The 26,584-nt window shown below is 34.9% G+C and overlaps 1 protein-coding gene and 1 pseudogene across 1 annotated transcript in view; both read left to right on the top strand.

The window, feature by feature from the left end:
* LOC148094435 (uncharacterized) overlaps positions 1-26,584 on the top strand; it is a 249,630-nt gene that overhangs the window by 109,295 nt on the left and 113,751 nt on the right. Inside the window, exon 2 of the mRNA XM_087816146.1 lies at positions 3,365-3,437. Within this exon, the coding sequence (XP_087672272.1) occupies positions 3,433-3,437 (5 nt within the window). The 5' untranslated portion in view covers positions 3,365-3,432. The remainder of the gene's footprint in view (positions 1-3,364; positions 3,438-26,584) is intronic.
* Positions 15,134-15,959, top strand: LOC107535679 (acetyl-CoA acetyltransferase, cytosolic pseudogene; annotated as a pseudogene).

Genomic DNA, 26,584 nt, shown 5'->3' on the forward strand with positions numbered 1-26,584 from the left:
ATAAAATAAAAATGATTTCCTAGTCTCTAAGAGTTTGTTACAAATAATGGAAAGGAAATTTAAAAGTATGACTCTAAAGCCTTCTTTTGCTAAATAGGTGGAAAATCATGTTATCTCTCTAAAATCCATTATGGAGAGTTTGTGTTCTGTTGCTACTTTGCCTATAAATATAAGGCTATAAAATTCAGAGCCATAGCAAGGAGAAAAAATAAAAAGCAGAGTATTGGTCCCATTCCTTTCCTTGGTAATTGATATTACTTAATATTTTTTCTTTCTGATCTCACTAAAAAGTTATCATGGCTTTTTAAGGTACCTTCATGTTTCAATGATTTTCCAAAAGCTCACATTTTATATTACCTTCTGTTGCAACTGCACATAACATGGTTGATTTTCTCTTACTATCGAAGGAGTATATATACATATATATATGTATATATACATATATATATGTGTCTCTGTGTGTGTGTGTATGCTCCAGCTAAATTGTACAAAGCATGTCATTATATAACTTACTAGCTATTCCAACATTTCCTTAATATGTAGCCAGAAGCAATTGAGATGTCAATAAAAATATATATTTTATCTAGCATATGTTAAGGATAGTGATTTGAAAGATGATTAAAATAAAGAACAAGACACAATAGTAAATGAGACGATTTTATTACCAAAAGAATTGCCAAAATATTATCAAATCAAAGCTTAATTCTTTTATTTTTTATTCTTCACCCAAAGATATGTTTCTTCTTGATTTGAGAGAGAGAGAGAAACATCTGTGAGTTGCCTCCCAGTATGTTCCCGACCAGGAATCGAACAGCAACCTCGGTATGTGCCCTGACTGGGAATCTAACCCGCAACCTAACCGAACCTGCCAGCCAGGGCAAGGCTTAATTCTTTACATATATAAATACATACACACACAGCACATTCATTTCATACTAATTTACTATCTTTGATGTTGCCTTTTACGTCACCATAATTACCACCAACCAGCACTTATTAATTGTAGCTATAAATGCAGTCAGGCCAGGCCTCAGAACTTAGTTTCTAAAGACCATTTTTCAATAAAATAAACGAGAGCTCCTTGGAAAAGTGATCAATTCTAGTACAGGGGCGAGGAAAATACATAAGTCTAAAACATCTTACAAAGCCAGAAAGTAAGAAAGTGCTGAAAAAAATAAAAGGGTTGGGATACCTCAATGGCCAAATCTGGAACAATTTGAGCATAAAATAATAACGTTGTATTATAACCCAAAGTACAAGATAAAATTAAAATACAGATTGACATAAATTAATGATTGAATAAATGAGGAAGAAGGAGCAGATCTTCCTTAGAGAAAAATTTTAAATAACCTGTGTGGGTCCTTTCCCTCTGGGAGGTGAAATATAATCCTCTTTCCCATTCTCCCCAATACTGCCTTCACCAAGTGATCAATGCTCGTATCACTAGTGTGAGTTATGTTAATATCATGTACTTTCTTTGATTATGTGAGGAGAAGGTATTTTTTTTGGTATTCTTTCCCCAAGCCCATTGTCGGAGTCCAATCATGAAAATTTTGTTTTCCTTTTTTTTTATTGTTTTGGTAGGCAAAATGTGTCTTGTTATAGACTATCAGATTTCATAATAATGATGATATTCTTAAATATTTCTTAACTGATTTTATTTTTTATGTGAAGTGTCTAGTCATGCAGTAGTACAATTTTTTCAGTTAATATTTTATAGTTTTCTTGGTTTTAAAGACTTTCAGATATATTAAGCGTGTTATACCATTTTCTGTCATGTACTTTGCAAATATTAGATAACTTGTCATTATTTGTAGGTGTATTTTGTACATAATATCAGAGATTCACTCTTACTCTTTGTAAGTGCTTCCTCTACTTTTGTTCTTACAAAAAACATAACCTGAAATTCAATAAACATTCTTTTATGTTTTTTCCATTTTTAATATTATTCATTTTTTTAAACATTTAACTATAATGCACCTGAAATCTATTTTGTTTCTTATTGTGAGGTAAAGATTTAACTTTCTTTTTGATAATAGATAACTAATAGTCTCATAATTAATTATTAACTAGTGCTTTTCTCACTGATTTAAAATGTTAACTTCACTGTATACTATGTTAGAACTATTTAATTTTTGAAATGCTCAATTTTTACATTATTACTATTTGAACCCTTATTTTTTGAAAACTCTAGAGAATTTTCAAAAAATCTACTGTATTCTACTCATTGCTTTTGTGTATTTAGTTTTGCCAAAGGTATATTTTGCTAATTGACTAATCACATGGTTTTCCATTTTTGACCTAATTATTTAATACATTTTTCTAATATCATTTCAAAACTTTAATATTGAAATAAACCAGACTTGCTCATAGTATTGTCTTTTGTTATGTAAGCTTAGTTATTGCTTATTAGCATTTCCTTTCTTATTTAGCACTCTGTTAATTGTGTATGTGTGTGTGTTGGTATCATCAGGTTTTTATATCATAGTTATACAAGTGAAAAAATTTGAAGTTTCCTATCTTTTTCTGTGCTCTGGATATGTGGTCTCTCTACATTAGATCCTAAACTCCGTGAGGACAGGGACTGTGCTTTTTTGCCCATCATTTTATTCTTAGTGTATAACTGGCTATCAGCACATAACAGGTAACATTGGGCGCATGCATTTATCAATTTGTACTTTATCTGTAACTTGAAAGATTGAAAACATACATGGTTAAAATTCTTTTGATCTAAGAGCCTTTTAAAGGCAGACATTTTATGACAAAAAAAATCCTTCATGATTTTTAAAAAATTTTCCCAGGAAATATTTTATTTAATTCACATTTTAAAATGTGTTAGTATAAATTTCTAGATAGTGTTATCTTAGCAATGTAGAAACATTACACCAATCTCTTTCTAGCATTTACTTTTATTTACTATAGTTCATATTATTCAAGAATAATATGTTCATTCCTGCAACCCAGATGCAGTTTTTCTCTTCTTTTGTATCTTGATTGGCATATTACTGTTTTTGTGTTCACCATTTAACGAAAAGAGTCATATTTCCAATGATCAAATACATTGTTCCTTCTTGCCCTACCTCACTACTACAGGTTGCTTTTAAAATCTTACTGCCACATCTAAAATTAAAAAGTCCTTTGCGAATATATGTTTTTGAGTTTTTTGGGTATATATATCCAGGAGAGAGATAGCTGGGTCGTATGGTAGCTCTATTCTTAATTTTTTTGAGGAATTGCCAGACCATTTTCCATAATGTCTGTACCAGTCTGTGTTCCCACCAGCAGTGAATGAGAGTTCCCTTTTCTCCACAACCTCTCCAGCTCTTGTTATTACTTATCTTGTACACCTCTGTGTTCATTGCAGCATTATTCGTGGTGGCCAAGACATGGAGACAACAAAGGTGTCCTTTGATAGAGGACTGGATAAAGAACATGTGGTGCGTATACACAATGGGATACTACTCAGCCATAGAAAAGATGAAATACTGCCATTTGTGACAACATGGATGGACCTGGAGAGTATTAGGCTAAGTGAAATAAGTCAGTCAGAAAAAGCTAAGAACCATATCATTTCACTCATACTTATGTGGGATGTAAAACTGAAACTGGTGGACACAAACAGCAGTGTAGTAGTTGCCAGAGGGAAAGGAGTGGGGGTTGGGGGGTGGGAGGTAAAGAGGGCCTAATATATGGTGACAGAAGATGATTTGAGTTTGGGTGGTGGGCACACAGTGCAATATACCGATCTTGTAACATACAAACCCACACCTGGAACCTATACCATCCTATTAATTAACGTCACCCAAATAAATTTAATTAAAAATAGTTATTTGCTCAATTAAAAGGTTCTTTGCTATTTAGTCATGAATCTAGTGAGTTATGTTTGACAGGACTCTTGCTTTCTCAGTCTAGTTAGCTGTGTCGTTGCGTAGACAGAAATTAATGTGGGGATAATTTGAAGCGGTCATGAAAACTATAGACCGGAGAATGTGTACTTTCCATGGTTAACCTTGCATTCATCTCCCTCTGCCCTACACTTTCTGCAGTGTAATTTGTTATTCCTCGTCCAACTTTGTCATGGGATCTGCTGATTATTGGATTTGCAGCCCCAGTTGCAGTACTGGAGGGCAACAGAGGATGGCTTTGAGTTACACAGAAACTGTTCCTACTCTTTAAAACCATGATGGTTTTTTGTTTTGTTTTGTTTTTGCTTTATTCGGTGGTGGTACTATGTCTCTGAGGTAAGAATGTGCATTAAGAGTTGATGGACATAATTTATTACCTTACCCTAAATGATTCTGCTTAATGACTCCATGTAACCTTTCATTATTAGGAATTCCCTCTGGAGTCAGGCAGATACTTGGCCATTTATCCTGATTTTCACTGCTTTGGTGGCTTTGTTTTCTTTCTTAGTTTTTAATACCTTTCTGTGGAAAAATTGAAGAAGAAAAATTAGGACCTCTTAGCTAGCTATTATTTTAACCTGAACCTTATCAGGAAATTATTTTTTTCAATGGAAGGAAATGTTCTGGGTGATTATATCAAGAATGCATATAAATATTTTACATGTACATTTTTCAGTGATGACAAATCAAGGTGGGAATAAATTATTTATGATCTTTAATATAAATCCACTTAGAGACAGAGGACAAACATTTGTTTATGAAATTAATTCAAGGTATATATAAGATTAGTTCAAATATAAATTCTAACATTATACAATCTGAATTATACTTCTTATTTCCTATATTTTTAGAGACCCCTTGATAATAAAGAAAATTTTAATTTTAATATAGGAAAGTATGGACAATATAAGTAATTCTATTAAATGCACTTTGTTAAATGTTTATCTTTATTGTTGAGATCATTACAGATGTCCCCCTTTTAATCCCACTGATCCCCTCTACCCCACATCCATCCCATCCCCAAGCCCTCCCCACACCAATGTCCCCGTCCATGGGCCACGCCCATAAACATACAAATTGCCTAATTAATCTCTTCCCCCCCACACCTCCCTCTCTGCCTTCCCTCTGAGATCCCTCAGTTTGTTCTAGGCTTCTGTGTCTCTAGATCCATTTTGTTCACCAGTCTGTTTATTATATTCCACATATAAGTGAGATCATTTGGTACTTGTGTTTCCCTGACTGGCTTATTTCACTTAGCATAATACTCTCTAGTTCCTTCAAAGGCTAAAAGGCTGTGCCAAAGGCTAAAAGGTTCTTTTTCTTTACAGCTGCATAGTATTCCATGGTGTAAATGTGCCACAGTTTTTTAATCCACTCATCTACTGATGGGCACTTGGGCTGTTTCCAAATCTTAGCTATTGTAAATTGGGCTGCTGTGAACATAGGGGTGCATAAGTCCTTTGTGATTGGTGTTTGGGGTTCCTTAGAATATATTCCTAGAAGCGGGATCACTGGGCCAAATGGCAGGTCAATTTTTAATCTTTTGAGGAAACTCCATACTGCTTTCCATAGTGGCTGCACCAGTCTGCATTCCACCAGCAGTGTACTAGGATGCCCTTTTCTCCACACCCTCGCCAGCTCTTGTAGTTCATTGACTTGTTGATGGCAGCCATTCTGACAGGTGTGAAGTGATAACTCATTGTGGTTTTAATTTGCATCTCTTTGGTGATTAGCAACGGTGAGCATTTTTTCATACATCTCTTAGCCATTTGTAAGTCCTTTTTGGAGAAGTGTCTATTTAGGTCCATTGCCCATTTTTTAATTGGATTATTTGCCTTCCTTTTGTTAAGTTGTATAAGTTCCTTATATATTTTGGATATTAACCCTTTATCCAGTGTGTCATTAGCAAATATGTTCTCCCATACAGTGGACTCCATTTTTGTTTTGTTGATGGTTTCCTTTGCTGTGCAGAAGCTTTTTATTTTGATGCAGTCCCATTTATTTATTTTTTCCTTAGTTTCTCTTGCCTTAGGCGATGTATTAGCAAACATATTGCTATGAGAGATGTCTGAGATTTTACTGCCTATGTTTTCCTCTAGGATTTTTATGGTTTCATGCCTTATATTTAAGTCTTTTATCCATTTTAAATTTACTTTTGTATATCATGTAGGTTGGTGGTCCGGTTTCATTTTTTTGCATGCATCTGTCCAATTTTTCCAACACCATTTAGTGAGAAGATCGTCTTTACTCCATTGTATGTTCTTGCCTCCTTTATCAAATATTAATTGACCGTAATGGCTTGGGTCAATTTCTGAGTTCTCTGTTCTGTTCCACTGATCAATATGTCTGTTCTTGTGCCAGTAGCAGGCTGTTTTGATTACAGTGGCTTTGTAGTATAACTTGATATCTGGTATTGTGATCCCTCCAACTTTGTTCTTCTTTAAGATTGCTGTGGCTATTTGGGGTGTTTTTTGATTCCATATAAATTTTTGAAGTGTTTTTTCTAGATCTGTAAAATGTGCTGTTGGTATTTTAATAGGGATTGCATTGAATTTATAGATTGCTTTGGGTAGTGTGGACATTTTAATGATGTTAATTCTTCCAATCCATGAACATGGTATATTTTTCCATTTGTTTATATGTTCCTCTGTTTCTTTTTTTAGGGTCCTGTAGTTTTCTGAGTAAAGGTCTTTTGCATCTTTGGCTAAGTTTATTCCTATGTATCTTATTTTTTTAGTTGCAATAGTAAATGGTATTGTTTTTTTAGTTTCTGTTTCTAAGAGTTCATTACTGGTGTATAAAAATGCCATCGATTTCTGGGTGTTAACTTTGTATCCTGCTACCTTGCTGAATTCATTTATTAAATCTAGTAGTTTTTTGGTGGAGTCTTTAGGATTATCTATGTACAATATCATGTCATCTGCAAATAATGACAGTTTTGTTTCCTCCTTTCCAATTTGAATGCCTTTTATGTTTTCTTCCTGTCTAATCGCTGTGGCTAGGACTTCTAGTACTATGTTGAATAAGAGTGGTGAAAGCAGATACCCATCTTGTTCCTGTTCTTAGGGGAAATGGTTTTAGTTTTTGCCCATTGAGCATGATGTTGGTTGTAGGTTTGTCATATATGTCCTTTATTATGTTGAGGTATGATCCCTCTATTCCCACTTTGCTGAGATTTTTTTTATTAAAAATGGGTGTTGGATTTTATCAAATGCTTTTTCTGCATCTATTGATATGATCATGTGATTTTTATCTTTTAATTTGTTTATGTGATGTATCACATTTATTGATTTGCGAATATTGTACCAGCCCTGCATCCCTGGAATAAATCCCACTTGGTCATGGTGTACGATCTTTTTAATATATTGCTGGATCTGATTTGCTAATATTTTGTTGAGGATTTTAGCATCTATGCTCATCAGGGATGTTGGCCTGTAATTCTCTTTCTTTGTAGTGTCTTTATCTGGTTTTGGAATTAGGCTAATGCTGGCCTTGTAAAGAGTTTGGAAGTGTTCCTTCCTCTTGGATCTTTTGAAATAGTTTGAGGAGGATAGGTGTTAATTCTTCTTTGAATGTTTGGTAAAACTCCCCTGTGAAGCCATCTGGGCCAGGGCTTTTGTGTGCTTGGAGCCCTTTGATTACTGCTTCAATTTTGTCAGCAGTTATTGGCCTATTTAGACCTTCTGACTTCCTGATTGAGTTTTGAAAGGTTTTATTTTTCTAGGAATTTATCCATTTCATCCAGGTTGTTCAGCTTGGTGGCATATAGTTGTTCACAGTATTCTTTTACAATCCTTTGCATTTCTGTTGGGTCAGTTGTTATTTCACCTCTTTCGTCTCTGATTTTGTTTATTTGGGTCCTCTCTTTGTTTCTTGATGAGTCTGGCTAAAGATTCATCAATCTTGTTTATCTTTTCAAAGAACCAGCTCTTGGTTTCATTGATCTTTTGTATTGATTTTTTAGTCCCTATGTCATTTATTTCTGCTCTAATCTTTATTATTTCTTTCCTTCTACTTACTCTGGGCTTTTCTTGTTGTTCCCTTTCTAAGTTTTTAAGTTGTAGGGTTAAAGAGTCTATTAGAAGTTTTTCTTGTTTTTTGAGGTAGGCTTGTAGTGCTGTGAACTTCCCTCTCAGAACTGCTTTCATTGTGTCCCATAGATTTGTAGTTGTCTGTTCATTTTCATTTGTTTCCAGGAAGTTTTTGATTTCTTTCTTAATCTCTTTGGTAACTCATTCATTGTTTAAAAACATGCTTTTCAGTCTCCATGTGTTCAAATGTCTTTCAGTGTTTTTATTGTAGTTGATTTCTAGTTTCATGCCATCATGATCCAAGAAGATGCTTGATATGATTCCAGTCTTCTTGAACTTATAGAAACTTGTTTTGTGTCGTAACATGTGGTCTATCTTTGCGAATGTCCCGTGTGCACTTGAGAAGTATATCTATTCTGCAGCTTTGGGGTAGAATGTTCTGTAAATGTTGATTAAATCCATCTGATCTAGTGTGTCATTTAGGGTCACTGTTTCCTTGTTGATTTTTTGTCTGGAAGACCTTTCCAGTGAAGTCAGTGGGGTGTTAAAGTCCCTGAGTATTACTATATTGCTATTGATCTCTCCCTTTAAGTCATCTAGAAGTTTTTAAAATAAATTTAGGTGCTCCTATATTGGGTGCATATATGTTTATCAAGGTTATATCCTCTTGCTGGATTGATCCCTTTAGTATTATGTAATGACCTTTCTTGTCTCTCATTAGGGTCTTCATTTGGAAGTCTATTTTGTCTGATATGAGTCTTGCTACCCCAGCTTTTTTTTCATTTCCATTTTCATGGAAAATTTTTTTCCATCCCTTCCCTCTCATCCTACATGAGTCTTTTGCTCTCAGGTGGGTCTCTTGTAGACAGCATATAGTTGGGTCATGTTTTCTTATCCATTCAGCCACCCTATATCTTTTTATTGGGGCATTTAATCTGTTTACATCTAAGGTTATTATTGAAAGATACTTATCCACTGACATTTTGTTTCTTTATAGGGGTTTCTCATTCTTTTTATTTCTACTTCTAATTATATCAGTCCCTTTAACATTTCCTATAATGCTGGTTTTGTAGTGATAAAGTCTTTTAACCTTTTTTTGTCTTGGAAGCTTTCTATTTCACCATCCAGCTTGATTGATAATCTTGCTGGATAGAGTAGTCTTGGTTTCAGATCCTTGTTTTGCATTACCTTGAATACTGCATGCCATTCTCTTCTGTCCTGTAGAGTGTCTGGTGAGAGGTCAGATGACAGCCTTATGGGAGCTCCTTTGTAGGTAATAGATTGCTTTTCTCTAGCTTCCTTTAAGATTCTCTCTTTGTCTTGGATTTTTGACATTTTAATTATGATGTGTCTGGGCATGGGCCTTTTTGGATTCTTCTTGCTTGGAACTTTCTGTGCCTCCAGAACCTGTGTGCCTTTTTTCTTGACCAGGTTAGGGAAGTTTTCTGCCATTATTTCATCAAACAGGTTCTCTAACCCCTGCTTACTTTCAACCTCCTCTAGGACTTCTATAATACGAATATTGTTACATTTTATGCTGTCCCACAGCTTCCTTAGACTGTCCTCCTGTTTTTTAATTGTTTTTTGTTTTTGGTTCTCTGATTGAATGATTTTTTTTTTTCTACCCTGTCTTCTAATTCACTGACCCAATCCTCAGCTTCTTCTAATCTGCTGTTTATTCCTTCTAATGATTCTTTATTTCTGCTATGTCATTCTTCATTTCTGACTGTTCATTTTTCATAGTTTCCAAATCTTTTTTCATGCTATTGAGCATCTTTACAATCAGTTTTCTGAACTCTATATCTGAGCTGCTTATCTCTGTTTCATTTGGCTCTTTTTCTGGAGACTTCTCTTGTTCTTTCATTTGGGGCTTGTTTTTTGGTCTCCCTGTTTTGGGTAAATGTTAGATCTGTTAGGATTCTCAGTCTTTTTGGCACAGGCCAATTTCAGACGAAGTTTGTGACTGGCCCTGAGCAACCCTGTTTGGGTATTAACCACCCCAGGCTTGAGGTCTCCACTGCTGGGGCTTGATGCATTTGGACAGGGCCGAGATGCACACTAAAGTCTGCTTTTCTGAGGCCCAGGTCCCAAAACAGATCAGACAAAGCCTCAAAGCACCCTGAGGTCTGCCTCAGTCTGCAGACTTGTTAATCTGATTCTCTTAATGAGCCTCAGGCTGTAGAAGCTCCACAGGGTGGGGCACTTGTTGTTATCAGTCTCTTAACAAGCCTCAGGCTGTAGAAACTCCTCTGGGCAGGGTGAGAGGCTCTCCAGCAGGGTGAGGCAATTGCTTCCCCCCTCAGGCAGAAGCTGAAAGTTCACCTCCCAAGAAAGATGTCCCCCCACAGTCTGGGGGAATGCCTCTCCCCAGACTCTACCCACACAGCTCCAGTCCACTCCATTCCTCCTCTGCAGGAGCCCAAGGTGAGTGGCTGCACACAAAATGTTTTGGGATGGCTCTTTAAGAGTGTGCCTGCAGTTCCAGCTGCCTCTCCCTGGCAGAGAGAAACCTGGCTGCTTTTCACAGCCAGATATTATGTGGGTACCTTTCTCAGGTGTGGGCTCTTGTCTTGGAAGCCCAGCCTGGGGTTTATGCCCAAGTCCTCAGTGGGAACCCCCCACAGCTGAGATCCTTCTGGACCTTCAGCTGCTGCCTGTGGGAGCCCAGCCAGCCCTCTGGCATCCACACTTTCTACCAGTCTCTTTGTGGTCTCCATTTTTCCTCTTTGGTTATGAGGGTGCTCTCCAGCTCGTCTTCAGTTGGTTTTTAGAATGGTTTTCAGGATGATTTTTCTGTGTTTTAGTTGTAAATCCAGATTAGTCCGGGGGAATGTCAGTGTAGCTTCCACTCAGCCCGCCGTCATCTTGGATCTCTCCCTAAATGCAGTTTTAAAATAAAGTATTACAAACATTTTAGTAGGGAGTTGCCATGTAGAAGAAATACCATAGAAGCAGGGCATAATAATATCCTTCTTTCACTTGCTAACTGTAGAACTTTTGAACATCTAGTAACCATTACACTCAGGATATTATGATGATATTCTAGAGGACATTTGAAATTTTGGTCTCTTTCACTTCTTCCACCTTTCTTATGACAACAGAGCTCATTTTTTTAAATAAATGGGAAAATAATCCATGTCTGGTCCAAGTACTATAATCCCTTGGCCAGATAAATTGATTTGGAGATGACCTAGTGACTCAGAAAGGCCTATCGGACTCTACCCTGGGAATTTTCCATCTAAGACATTAAGAAATAATGCCTATTTTTACAGGATAGTAGGTAAACCAAAATGCCCATGTGACTAATGTGCTAAGTAAGCACATGTGTGAATTTTATGTTTACTATCCCTTTAAAGTTTAATCATATGCAACATATCCTTGCCCTTGGTTTAAAAACTCAAGCAGGCTCATAACTTTTCCACCCACCTTTAGAAAATAGACACATGCTATACCATAGTCACTTTATCCTGAAAGAAATCTCAACTAAGAAATTTAAATATCCCAGTCCCGTTTTTAATCCCCAAACTGCAAAATTCACTAGATTGCAATTGTGATTGCAATTGTTTTTCTTTCCTTTCTCCAGCTTGCACCTGCAGGTGAAAGAGAACGTAGTGTGGTTGCCATCTCTTTTTCTTCAACTTGAGCTTCTCTCTCTCTCTCTCACCCCCACTTTCTAGTTGTGGTTTTGGACTTCATAGGGACCAGCTTCACAGTTCTTACCTGAACTGGATAATAAGTTGACTAAGCCCTCTGGGATGGCAGGTGTATAAAGGTGAATCTCATGCACACTTTTGTGGGACTAGGGGTTCCCTCTTGGACCCATCTCTCTATTTACTTGATCCAGGCAGATACCTTTGTATTTTGGGTGGTCCACTTATGGCCCTTTTGCAGCCATTAGGCAACCTGTAGACTCCTTCTGTTGATGTTCTCTTGTCATTCTAGGTGGTTCTGTTAGACAGGACTCAATACACATTCAGTCTGGTTTTCCCTGTCTTGTAACACAAACCTGATTTATGAGAAAAACTCAGGCATGTTCAGCCCCTTCAAAGTCTGATGGTATAGTCCAATCCAGATATCCTAGGCAGAAGTCTAGCTCAGGGAATGCATTTCAAAAATCTTTGAGGTTTTTTTTAATGCCCCCTTTCTAGACTTGTTGAAAGGATGCACTCTACCTCGTCCCCCAAAATGGGTGTGTTGGGGAGTCATATCACAGTGACAGCTCTTTTCACCCATTTTATCTTCTTCTCTGTGATGCCTTCTAGTATCCTTGCTCTGGGTGGTGAATCTGAGTCATGGAACAAGTTCTTCATCATTGCCCTTGCAAATTCTTCATATCTCCAATATAATGCCTGGAAGAGGCCCCCTGACCCCACTACCTTATATAATCTGTGCTGTTATGGGGAGAGAGAGGGAGGGAGGCAGGCAGGAAGGAGAGAGCATGCTATGATGAAATGTTTTGAGGTGCAAAATTCTGCAGCCGCTGAAGCAGCTGATCTTACCATTGCTGCTGTTACTGCTGTAACTACTATTGCAGTAGCTGATATACATTTTAAAAATGTGTATCAAACTGTGGGCAAAAATCAATACCTTGAAAACCTCGTTGAAGGTTATTCAGTGAAGGTGTTTTTTCTGTTGGAAGCAAAACCAGAAATATATCCCTCGTTTTGTTTATGCTGTAACTACTTCTTTGTTTTGTTATTTTTTGTATCATTTAGAAGGGAGATAACTGCAGTTCTGTATCATTTGTGATACTAATTTTAGCCCATAAGTGCCAGTACTTTTGAAATTTAATTTTAAAAGTTGCACACCAATTTCTTATTTCTCTTAGATCTATCTTTGTAAACTATACTTCTGGAATTATAGGCATAACAGAAAGGATGGAAGCACCTGAAAAAATGCAAGTACTTAGACATATTTTCAAAACTGAAAGACAAAATAATATAAACACTTTAAAAATTAAATAAATTGTCACAGTCTTTTAGTTATTGATTTGGACTCAGTGTAGTATTATAAACGATACAATGGTAAATTGTGATTTAAAGACTAAATTTCAAAAAACATTGCTCTGCTAGAAATAAAACCATTCAGTCGGTGATCACAATGTGTATTATAGTTAATCAGTCCTTTTTTTGAAGTACATCTATAAGACAGAATAACCACAAAGTCTGTATTTATCTCTGAACTTGACCTATATATTTATGATTATTTATTTATTTATTTTTTTACTTTTCCCAATAAAATATTTTTATACTTAATCTTTGGCAAAATGAAGCTCCTCCGTGATAGAGAGTTTCATTTATGGGATTTGCAGAAAATGTGCAGCCTCTAGTGAGCAGGGCTCCTAAGTGTTCACTGGTTATATTTATATTCAGTAATGGTATCAGTTAAGAGCTAAAATAAAACAAAACTTGCTTTAAAATAGGGATATTTAACAGTCTTTATTTAGAGAATGGTGTCCATCTGGAAAACATTGCTTCTCTTTAGAACACATAATGTGGTGCCATTGAAGGTCAAACACTAAAATCACTATCAGAATACTCTGCGTCACATGATGGGAAGAGCAAACATTTAAAAATGGACCTCATCAACATCCTGTGTCATGGAAGGTCCTAGACCATTGCAAGTCATTCCAAAGAAGGAGAATAGAACTGAGCTGCTGCTTGAAAGAAATTTGTCTTTCAGTTCTTATCTAGGAATGAAAATTAGATCTAAAAACTCCATAGCAGGAGTTTCTATGACATATATAAAACTCACAGAATGAAATTGCCATGGCATTGAGCTAGTTTTTTGAATTATTTTTTGTGGGATGTTTTGAGGTGATATTGAGGAACTAGTACTAGGGTTCCTTCCTTCCCTCCTTCCTTTCCCTCCCTCCCTCCCTCCCTCCCTCCCTCCCTCCCTCATTTTTTTTTTCAATATACAATTCAGTTTTCTTTTTTTTTAAAAAAATAATACAGATCAAATTTAAAAAGCTCATTTCCTTGGATAAATGTATGAATTATCTAATGGGTATTGAAGCTACCTAAGTTTGTACAGTATCTGATTGCAGTGTAGCAATCATAATGATTCTATTATATTTACACATATTTAATTCTGTTTAATTTTTATATTATCAGTAGTTTACTATGAAAAAGCAATACCTTATACAGCACTTCCAAATCACAGTTCATTTCCAAAATATTAATTTAATTGTTAACAATAGGTTTAATTGCAACATATTTAATTCAATACAGAAAGTGCAGAGCTCGGAATAATGAACTGGATTTTAGTTCCGGGTTCATATATTAGTCTTCTTGCAACTTTGGGAAACTAACATAATGTAAACTCTTTAGGCCTTTGATATATGCTTCTTAAAATGTTTCATGGAGACATCTAAATTCAGTGAGGTAGTGTGTGTATCAAATGCATGTAAGCATATTCTAAATTCTAATCTAAACACTTTCAGCACTGTTAGGTATATTGTATATTAGAGCAGGATATATAGGTTTTCACAGGGTTGGAAATTTTCTTGTTTTTGGAAATTATTTTTTAAAAGTGTATCTAATATAGAAGGTCACATCCCTATACCTCTATCAGTAGTAAGATATGAAAAGTAAAGAAATATTACAGATTGGAACTGGATTATTTATGTTTCTGTGTATCAAAAAAGATAGGAAACAAATGGATATAATTGTTCAACTAAGTACGTCTTAAATGTGTACACCACAGAGCTGAGAATAGCTGTGAAGATCTAGCTCTTCAATGGGTTAATTTCCTTTACTCTAGACAGTTGAAAGGTTAACATAGGGTCTCAGGGCAACTGAACCACTTTTGGTTTATTTTTTGGAGAGTAGCAATATATTTTAAAATTCTATATTGTTGCCAGGCCAGGCATGGCTCAGTGGTTGAGCATGGGCCTAGGATCCAGGAGATCACGGTTCGATTTCCGGTCAGGGCACATGCCCGGGTTGTGGGCTGGATCCCCAGTTGAGGGTGTGCAGGAGGCAGCCGATCAATGACTCTCTCATCATTGATGTTTCTATCTCTCCCTCTCCCTCTCCCTCTCCCTCCGCCTCCCCCTCCCCCTCCCCTCCCCCTCTCCCTTTCTCTCTCTGAAATCAATAAAGATATATTTTCAAAAAAATTCTTTATTGTTAAACTTTTCTTAAGAAGAAGAAGGGGGGCATCCATCAGTGGCTGGAAAAGGCTTTTCATCTCATGTGGCAGCACCAGGTCCACAGCTGCTGTGAACTGTTCCTGTGGCAGGATGAGCGCAGGCTGGGACCGGTGGTCATCATTTTGGCTACGTGGACCATCATAGGCTTCTTCACTGGTGCCTTGTCCACCGTTCCTGTCCTTGACCTGGGCTCAACTGCCGTTAAAGAAGTCCTGAAGTGGCTGCTGTGGCTCCGGAAGGATGTCACAGCTCAAATTTGGACACATTTTGGCAGCAGGTTGCAGACAGAATCCTGTTCGACAAGCCAGTGTGAGTGTAGGGATCCCCTGCTCTGTTCCAGCACGCAGCTGCCAAATGGCTTGTGGGCCGGGCCCAAGAGCTGTGTGCCTTGCAGCCCAGTCAATCAGGATAGAAAACTCCAGCACCGTGGTTGCAGGAGGCATGGAAAGTATGAGTAAGGCTCCTGCCCTGGTTCACTTAGGGTCAGGAGTCAGGCTGGGAGAAATACCACTAACTGACAGTATTCTCAGCCATGGGCTTACAGAGGCATTTCAAAGCTATCACATGGGCATTACAGCTGAAAATGTAGCCAAAAAACAGCAAGTAAGTAGTGAAGATCAGGATAAGTTTGCAGTTCTGGCCCAGAACAAGACAGAGAATGCACAGAAAGCTGGTCATGTTAACAAACGGATCACACCAGCTTTTGTATCTTCTAGAAAAAGGGTCTTCATGAAGTTAAAAGCCGAGTTTCCTCATCAGGGAGCAACAGTAGCCCTGTCTAAACTAAATCCTGACTTCCTTACAGATGGAGCAGGAGCAGTCACCCCAGCTTCAGGAATAAATGATGGTGCTGCAGCTATTTTATAATTAGATCTATGATTCAGTCTGAGTTAATTATTGTGAAAGGTGTAAGGTTGTTTCTTGAATAACTTTTTTACATGTAAATATCCAGTTGTTCCAGTACTGTTTGTTGAAGGGACTGCCTGTTATTCCATTGTATTGTCTTTGCTCCTTTGTCAAAAATCCTTTGACTGTATTTATGGAGGTCTGTGTCTGGGTTCCTCTGTTCTCTTTCACAGATGTTGCTTTTTCACTCTTTTGATTCTGTCCTTTGATGCATCCTTTATGGTTAATGTAAGATAAACTTCTGAACTTGATAGATAAATAATCAGAAATATAACATTATAATAGTGGTTATGTTTAAATGAGGTTATGTATTTCTATTTCCTTTTCCCCTTTATGATTTACATTTTCAAAACATTTTACATTTTCTCACTTAACAATATAGTATAAATGTCCCATAACATTACATAACTTATTTTTTAAATAACACCATGGTATTGGCATATATGTATTCACAAAATACATATTCCAAATTCATTGTCATTTCCTTATAGTTGGTCATTCAGATTGCCTCCATATTTTTGTTATAGATTAAAATAACAAAAAATTTGTGTGTATAGCACTCAACTTACATGTTAGAGTTTAGTCTTTATGTATTAGTTTCTTAAAGTTGGACTATGGAATCAAAGTGTATGAACAGTTTTTATTTTAATAGGAATGGCTACATTACTTTTCAAAAAAATTCTATGAATTTATATATCCTCCAAAAATGTATGAAAGTGCCCATTTCACCACAATAATCCTAGCATTAGCTGTTACCAATTTTTAAATTTTGTTCAGTTAAGAAAAAAAGAGGAAGTTCCTTGCTTTAATTTATATTTTTCTGAAGTTTTGCATGTTTTAATAGTTACCTATTTGTATTTACTCTTCTATAAAGTTACATAAATATTTTTGTCCATTTTATTTTTAAAATTATTTTTGTCTGTACAAATGATAAGATGTTCATCATATAGTAGAAACAGAACATTTACTTTTATGACTGCCTTTGGATAAATTCTTGTCTTGTTTGCTGATGGTGTGCTTCCCATTTAAAAATATTTAAATTTTATATATTTAAATCTAGATATCTATGACTTCATAGTACTTGAGTTTTCTTTCTTGAAGACGACTGCTTTCATTCTAAAGGTATAAAAGTATTTTTCTAATTTAAAAAAAAAATCAACATGTTGTTATACCTTTGCCTTTTAGGAAGACTGTTTTCTGTGTAGTTGAGGTTAAAATATTTTATCTTTGAGCTATCTAGGTAGGCAATTATACCAAGAACATTATTAAATAGCCATTTCCCCACATTTTTCATATTGTATGATTCTATATAATTTAATTTATTTCTGGGACCTATTTTGTGTCATTGATTTATTTTATATTTTTATTTCAAAGTATACTCAGTCACATTTGCTCCTCTGAAGTTTTTTTGAGTAAGAATGTGCCCAGGAGGTTTGACGTGCGCTAAAGCAGCAGAATATAATTAAAGCCTTCCCTTATTGCCAATGTGAAAATAAAAAAGGGTGGGAGGAAGGCCTGGGGAGAGACAGAGAGAAGAGGGATACTTAGTTTACCTTTCATGCCTTATCCCATAGTTTTTAGGATCTTACAGTATATTCACTAATAAGAGGAGTTCGATACATGGCATTCAACCGTTCATATACCTCAGTGAGCATGAAGCATGACTTTTTGGGAAAAGAAAAAATAAACATGATATGACTGTCTTAAAACCCTGTGGCTTCCCCCGCCCCCCCCTATTTTTCCTTTGCTTGTCCGTTTATGTGGCAATTTTGTTTTTCCCCCTCATGTGTAGTAATGCCTGTTTCAAGGCAAAAATATCAGGTCTTGATAACCAGTTTCTTTTCTGCACAAGAACATTTTACGTGGTACCTTTAGCTAGGACCCCTTTAGAGATTTATGAATCCTGTTGTCCCACATTAATCACATGGCAGCTGCCCTATGTTTTACATACTGAGGACAGAAGATTGTTGTGGTACTCAAGACTTGATATTCCAGTCACTCAAATGTTATTAAGTTAGAACTCTGATCAAGTCTTTGATAATTAAGAAATATTCCTTCTCTTTAGGTCTTTTAACAAATTAGAGCAAACTCCATAGCTGTTTTTATATTTTTCCAGATTGTAGAAAAACTTAGGCCCTGCTTTGATCAATGTAACTTAGTAAACCTCCTAAGAATTGAATGGTCATGATTTTTTTTATCGTCTCAAAACATAAGCTTTTCACTCAAAATTTATTACCTGTGCTACAATTGACTTGATTCTCTAAATTTTTTATCAAAGGAATGGTATGTTTCAAATATTATTAAATAATAAGGGTATATATCTTAAAGCTAAAAATATATTTTAAAGCATTTCTTATTACTTGCAAAAAAAATAATATTCTGGAAACCTTCATGTACATCCTATGAGAAAGCAGAATGGATCAGCTACCAACATGCTGACTGATGACATTCACAGGATTAATGAGAAGGTTAGTTTATGCCTTCTGAGAGAGCCACGATATGGATATTGATACAAGAAGAGAAAACCAATTTGGTTGCAGTGAACCATGGCAGACTAGGGGACAACATGTGCTTGAAAGAAATAAAAGGTCCATTGTTCAGAATTCTATCCCCTTATCTCTTATTTCACATCATTTTTCATCTTCAAGTGTGATGATCTGTGGAAGAATCGGGTTATCCAAAAAGTATACCATTTATTTAAAACTAAAAAGTTTTCGAAGCTGCTAAAACTTCCTTTCCTTTTGTTTCAAAAATGGAGCAAGTCAACTTATGGGCTGACTCACCTGGGGATAATATTATATAACTTAGTCTTTGTTATTATGTAAACTAATTAATGTTAGAGAAAATAGAGCAGCAGATATTCATCCTATTCTGCCAGTTATTCCCCTTCTGTTATGTATTCAAGTTTTTCTGCTTCAATTCCAAATTCCAGGGCTTGTTAGTGAAAATAGATGTGTAAGATACACATGTTACAATTTCATTTAAATTCTTTTTAAGTATTCTGATAAATGGGTCTGCTCTTTCTTTAGTTCTAAGTTTCTTTATTGCTGTACTATTATCCCTTTGTTGCATGTTTATCATTTCATCAGCTAAAATCAGCTTCTTCTGTCTTTGAACTATTTTTAATGCTGTCCTATGGACAGCTTGCAGGGTTATTCTGTATGTTTCTGTACTAAAGTATGCAGCTAAAATAAGTATTCCAAATACAGACTCAATATAATTGTGTACTGAGGAATTTCACCTCCTTGTTTTGAAATGTGATAACTTTTACTTATCCCAAAATGGTAATGGCCTATTTTCTTGATACATTCTAATGTAAATCCAGACAGCAATTAATTTGCTTTTCAGTTGATCTCCTACTGCCTTTATGCAAAATCTGAGAATAAAGCTGCATCATTTTTCTCCTCTAAATTCTTCTTTTAGTAACTTGTTTGGTATCAGTTAAGCTTATAATAATTAATATTATTAATTTTTACATTTCATCATATTACATCTGCATTTCTTGTACTTGAGTCAGGAATAGCTCCTCAATTGATTCCGTGTGTGTGTGTGTGTGTGTGTGTGTGTGTGTGTGTGTGTGTGTGTGTGTAGGTATAGATGAATTATACGGACATGTACTTATTTTAGCTATATATTATTATGGTATTTGTAGGCTAAGGACACCTATAGGTAAACTATAGTCCATGGGCCAGATCTGATCTGATACTTGTTTTGATAAATAAAGTTTTACTGAAACAACTACAGTACTTTTTTTATATGCATTATCTGTTGTATGTTTGCAGTATAAAGGAAGAGTTGAGTAGTTGTGACCAAGCCCTTATGATCCACAAAGCCTAACATATTTTCTATGTAGAACTTTTAGAACAAGTTTGCTAGTCCTGACTTAGAAATTGTTTATATGTTTAAGTGCTTAATAAATACTTGTTTAATGAATGAATAATTAAAATAACATGAATGAATAAATTTCATAATTTTTAGTTTAAAAATTACTGATTCATGCATTATTAGTGTTGCTTTCATTACTTTAAAATATAACATTTATATGTTTTTAATATATAAGACTACAAAGATGATAGCAAAGTAGGTCATAATTTTCTTGCCTATATAATGGCTATTGATGTTCCAAAAAACCAAAACAACAGTTCACATACATAATCCAAAGTTACCTAGGTAATTCTTAAGTTATTTTTGTGATTCTTTTCAGAAAGTAAAATTCAAATATTATTATACACACTTACACTAATACACGAGAGCATAGCTTTCATCAATTTTATACCTTCTTTTTCTCTTAGAGATTTTTTTTCATATTAACACATAAATATCTGCCTTTTATGCTTATCTGTATGGTATTCCTTAAGAGGAGGCACTCAGTAATCATACAAGGGTTTATATCCCACTTCTACCACTTCCTAATTGTGGAACTGTGGGCATGAGCTCCTTGTGTTTGTGTTTTCCATCTTTAAAATAGGAATGATATCCCAATTTTTTGTGTTTTTGGTAACAGTATACAAATTAAATGCTAAGAAGAGTGGTAGCATTGAAAAGAGTGGGTGGCAAGTGTTAGCTCTTGTTTTTTGTTTTTGATATTATAATTGGATGCTTTAGTTGTTTCCAGTACTTTTGCTATAACTGTTTTACAAAAGCTATCTTTTTAATAATATCTTGGAAAACTTTGATAGTTATATCTGTAAGGTAAAATCCAAGTTGTGGGTTTTCTGTGTCAAAAGGGATGTCTATTTCAATTACAAAAAATTTTGCCAAATTATTTTTCAGAAATGGTGCTTTAATTTATATTCTTACCAGTGGTGTGAACTCTTTCCACCACACCCTTGCCTGCCGTGGATATCATCAAATTTTTTAAATATCTTAATTGGATTGGTGAAAATGATGCCTTTTAAATGTCCTTATTATATTAAAGATGGAATACTTTTTTCATACATTCACTGTTGGCTCATATTTTTTTGGTCTATAAAATACTTACTTGTATCCTGTACCACATTTCCACTAAGGTAGTTTATCTCTTTCTTAGTGGACATATAGGCCCTTTATAAATTAATTAAAATACTCATATGGGCTGTCATATGTGAGATAAATAAGCTCTCTAGGAATGATTTAAATTTTTATTGTACTTGTATTTTTTCTGTACTAGAATATTTAACTTTTATCAAATTGATCAAGTCTCTGGGGATCCTGGTCTTGGTTTATTTCTTACAAACACTGCTTTTATATCATATTATTATGAGTAATATCAAACATTTTATAACCTGAATTGAGAAAGCAGATTTCAGGACCATCTCCTGTTAGTATCACAATCATGATAAAAACTACATAAAGGTGAATGGGACTATGAAATTCATTTTTATTTAGGTTTAGATACTTCTGCAAACTCACTGATCCACACAGCCATTAGAATTCATTCAGCATTAAGGAGGTGCAGAATAAGTTCTAATATGTAACATGGAAAGTATGAGACAGAAACTTAGGACGTTTTAGTGCTGCAAAGACTATTTCAGAAAAGGCCTCCAATCTTCTCCAGATTTGATAATAGAAACTTGAGCCACTGACCTCCATCAAAAATACCATAAGTTAAAAATAAGTCCATAGTATCAACAATAAAAATAAAGTTAAAAAAAAAAAGCACACGTATTACTATATCACACACACACACACACACACACACACACACACACAGTCCATAGGACTTGTACACTATGTCATGTTACCCATATACATTCTTTTTTTTTTTTTTTTTTTAAATATGTCTTTATTGATTTCAGAGAGAGGAAGAGAGAGGGAGAGGGATAGATAGAAACATCAATGATAAGAGAGTCATTGATCGGCTGCAGCCCGCAACCCGGGCATGTGCCCTGACCAGGAATCGAACCCTGATCGCCTGGATCCTAGGTCGACGCTCAACCGCTGAGCCATGCCTGGCCGGGCCATATACATTCTTAATATTGCACATATTATTGAGCTTAGCTATGGAAGAAGGGTTCCTATACAATAAAATGAAGGTTCATATATTTCAAAATATTTTATTTTGAAAAAGTGGATTATTTTGTAATTTCATTAATATTTTCTTTGTACTTCTTCAATTCCCAAGAAGTTTAAAGACATATAGCTACAGAATACTGTGGGAAGTTGTTTTAAAAACAGCGTAACGCAAAGAAGCCTGCTGGTTAAAAATAACATGGCTAATTAATTAGGCACCTAATCATAGATGGCAGTGTTTCTTAGCAAATTTATGTTTTTTAATATTATTCATAATGTTTTAACACATGAGGTATTTAGAGGAAGAGAGGGTGATAGTAAATATAAATTTAATTCCTCATTTTACTCATCTACTTAATTATTTGTTGAAAAATAATATGTGCTAATAATTCTGAAAGATACTATGGTGATATTATAATGAATGAACTATGAACCCAGTTCTCTAAGGACTTGTGTTTTACTCACAAGGTTAAAATAAACATTATCTATATGGCCACAGTGATAAGGGCGATACATAAGAGGGGTGCAAAAATCTCTATAATAACTGTTATACTTTTTTGCTTTAATCATCAAATGTAATTTAAAAAACTCATGTTTTAATCATCAAATGCGATTTACAAAACACATTTTGACTTAATTTTTATATGGTGTGAGGTTTGAGCTAAGTTCATTTTATTGCATGTAAATATCCAATTGTTCCAGCACCATGTGTTGAAAGACTATCCCTTCTCCACTCAACTGCCTTTTCACCTTTGACAGAATCAGCTGTGAGTCTATTTCTAGACCCAATATATAGCTATTCTTTCTATCTCATCCTTTTTTTTTTCCACTATGTGGAGTCGGTTCCACCCTTTTTAAAAAAATTATCTTTATTGTTGAAAGTATTACAAATGTCCCTTTTGTTAATCATTGTAGGTTGTGAATCAAGTAGTTCTCCAAATTTTTTCTCACATAAAATTGCTTTGCCTATTTCAAATTCTTTTCCATCCCATATAAATTTTAAAATCAGATTCTTAACCACTCAACCGCTGAGCCACGCCTGGCCGGGCCTTCATTGTGGTTTCAATTTGCATCTCTCTGATGATTAGCAACGGTGAGCATTTTCTCATGTGTCTCTTGGCCATCCGTATGTCCTCTTTGGAGAAGTGTCTATTCAGGTCCTTTGCCCATTTTTTAATTGGGTTGTTTGTCTTCCTCTTGTTGAGTTGTATGTGTTCTTTGTATATTTTGGAAATTAGCCCCTTATCAGATGTATCCTTGGCAAATATGTTCTCCCATACCGTGGGGTTCAGTGACATAGAAGCATGGAGCAGACTGATGAATCTCAGAGGGAAGGCAGGGGTGGGTGAGTGGGTGGGGAGAGATTAACCAAAGAATTTATATGTGTATATGCATAGCCCATGGACACAGACAATAGTGTGATGAAGGCCTGGGGTGGGTGGTGGGTACAGGGTAGAAAGGGTCAATGGTGAAAAAAAGGGGACATTTCTAATACTTTCAACAATAAAGATAAATTTAAAAAATAAAAAAATTAAAAATAATAAAAAGGAAATATTTTGTTTTATCAAAAAAATTAATTTCTGATTGTTAATTGCTCATGTATAGAAAGGCAATTGATTATTGTGTATTGATCTTGTGTCCTGCAATTCTACTAAACTCACTTGTTAGTTCTAGTAGCTTTTCTTATAAATTTCACAAGTTCTTCTACATACATAATTTCTGTGAATTAAGAAAGTTTAATTTCTTCCTTTGTATCCTCCCAAAGTTCATATGTTGAAGCCCCAGTTCCCAGTGAGGTATTTGGAGATGGGGACTTTGGGAGGTAATTAGGCCGTGAGAGTGGAACCCTTATGAATGGGATTAGTGCCCTTTTAAAAAGGCGATATGAGGATACATCAAGAAGGTGTCCCTCTGCAAACCAGGTAAAGAACTGTCACCAAGAAACAAAAGGCCTTGATCTTAGACTTCTTATTCTCCAGAACAATTAGAAATAAAGGTTTGTGTTTAAGCTACCCAATCTATGGTATTTTTGCTCTAGCAGCTTGAACTGAGATATCTCTTGTTTGTCTTTGACCATACTATTACAATAATTATTTATACTTGGTAAACTGCAGAATTAAATTTAAAAACCAATCAATGAGTTAAATTGCAATGTTCTAATAAGGTGCTCAGTATTTAGACTTTAGAATATAATTAATTCCAAATTATTATTGAAAGTAGGCTGTCCAGACTTACATGAAACTATCATCTCTATTAGTTAAATATAAATTAATCTATGTTTGTATTGCCCTATTTGCTTTTAAAATATTTTTGCAGTATTCTTTCTAGCCAGTGAATTTTCTCAAGCATAATTTTTATGTAACTGTTTATTACTACTATACATTTATGAATTGTGCTGAAATTATATTATTGACCAGAGTATCTCTGGATAAGGAGTAATATTGGTTGCCAAATGCCTGGTGTGGTGGGAAAAGCAGAGACTCTGGAGATAGGCCTGGGTCTGAATATTGTCTGTATTAGTTAAGGGTGAGGAGTACCCAACTTCATGATCTTTTCACACTTTGTGGTACTTCCAGAGCAGCATTGCTCAAAGGAACTATTTGAGATAATGGAAATGTTTCATGTTATCTGTCAATTGAACAATTAAAGTGTGGTTAGTGCAACCAAAGAGAGGAATTTCTAATTTTATTCTATTTTAATTAATTTAAATGTATAGCCACGTGTGGCTGATTTTTACTGTTGGGTGACAGTTCTAGAGTGTAAAAATGAAGGATTAAACCCCATTACAAGCTCACCCAAAGTAAACAAGTAGAATGAAGAAGGAGAAAGCTTAACTTTCAATCATTAAGTTTTTAATAAAAACCATTTATGATTTTATTTCTTATTTGAAAAATAATAATGATATTTACTCACAGGAAAAATGCTAAGAAAAGCATATCTTTACAGTGTTGGCAGAAGAATGATCTTTGATGCTTATTTGAAATAACCATAGCTCCACGTAAATTCTATTATATTTTAAATAATGAATTGGACCCTCCGTCAGCATAGCTGAAGAAGTAGTGAGGATAAAGTATGTATTAACTGACCCATTCCACATCAAATTATGATCTCCTTACAGTTAAATATTTACCTAATATAGAGTGGAATTACATTCATGGACGTTCCTTTTCCACTAAGATAGTTTGTAGTTATCTGGGAGCTAGAAGCATTTATTGTTGAACAGTAATTAAAATAGAATTTCTTAAGGAATTTAAATGCCTCTTTGTGTGTATGTCTGTGTGTGTATGTGTGTGTGTGTGTGTGTGAGAGAGAGAGAGACAGAGAAAGAGGGGGGGAGAGAAGGAGAGAGAGGGAAAGAGGGAGAGAGGGAAAGAGACAGACAGAGGGATATGCACAGAGAGACAAAAAAGAGAGAAATTTTTATTACTCTTTCTAATTATCTATGTAAGGAACCATCAGTAGTTGGTCCTTTTTTAACTGTCAAGTAAATAGGTGGAAGAATATAGTAACTATCATTTAGAGATAGGTGCACAATATCTATCCTAAGTAAGGGTCTATCAGATAATTTTTATATCTTGTTCTGTATCATTGATTATGTTAATGATGTAGCAATGATTACATTAGGCAATCGTTATTGCTTATACTACATAAATAACAGGTATGTGTCATCTGGGGATTCTGATAGGGTATCCTCTAAATTGAGTGCTCTCTTGTGACTTTATTGCAGACTAGGTATAGGTAATGGGTATCTTCATTTGACTGCTGTTGAACAGTTACATAATTCTTATGTTATTTTATGGTGTAATAATTTATAATGTGGAACAGTATTATTTTTACTTAAGTTATTTCTATAGTTTATTACACTCCAGTGAACTAAATAACCATTGAAAAGTTAATATACTGACTGGAATGATAAAGATCATAAATATTCAGCCAATCCAAATTTTCTTTTACTCTTATCTGTTGACCTAATCTAACTGAATAAACATTTATAATTGATGATAGATAAATGAAGTATTCACATAAAGCACTACTCAATTTTTAAAGCAGCATATGTGTAAATTTACAAAGACTTATGGGGAATAGTGGTTTCAGTAAAAGATTTGGTCATTATAAAATATAATTGGTTTTTTAATTAGGCAGTTTACCCCAATTAGTCTGCATAATTGTGTAAATGAGAAAAAATCAAGCTCCATTATAGAAGACGGAAGCATGAGCTTAGTGACTATAGATCTCCTTCATGTGGTGCCTTTGGAAGCACAGCCAAAGAGTGATCTATAAAGTAAATAGATGAGTTAAAGCAAATTAAAAGTTTATTTCTTTTATAAAGGTGGCAGCAGTAAAGTTCCAACTTCCCATTTAGGAGATGAAAGGCCATAACTTTATGTTTTCCCATAAATATTCAATTTTAATCCCTTTTAAAACTTGTAATTACTTTCGAATGGAGTTTAAATAAAAGTGGTGCTTATAAAATGAGGTAATAAATTTAGTAGCACAAACCTTTTTTAAAGAAAAGAGAAGGATACACATTTTATTTACTCTCAAACTCCTATTTAGACATATTTCAAATCCTAGGATTAAATCTTTTCTAAAGT

This window comes from Miniopterus natalensis, chromosome 1 (assembly GCF_054644295.1).
Source record: "Miniopterus natalensis isolate mMinNat1 chromosome 1, mMinNat1.hap1, whole genome shotgun sequence".
NCBI classification, from domain to species: Eukaryota; Metazoa; Chordata; class Mammalia; order Chiroptera; family Miniopteridae; genus Miniopterus; species Miniopterus natalensis.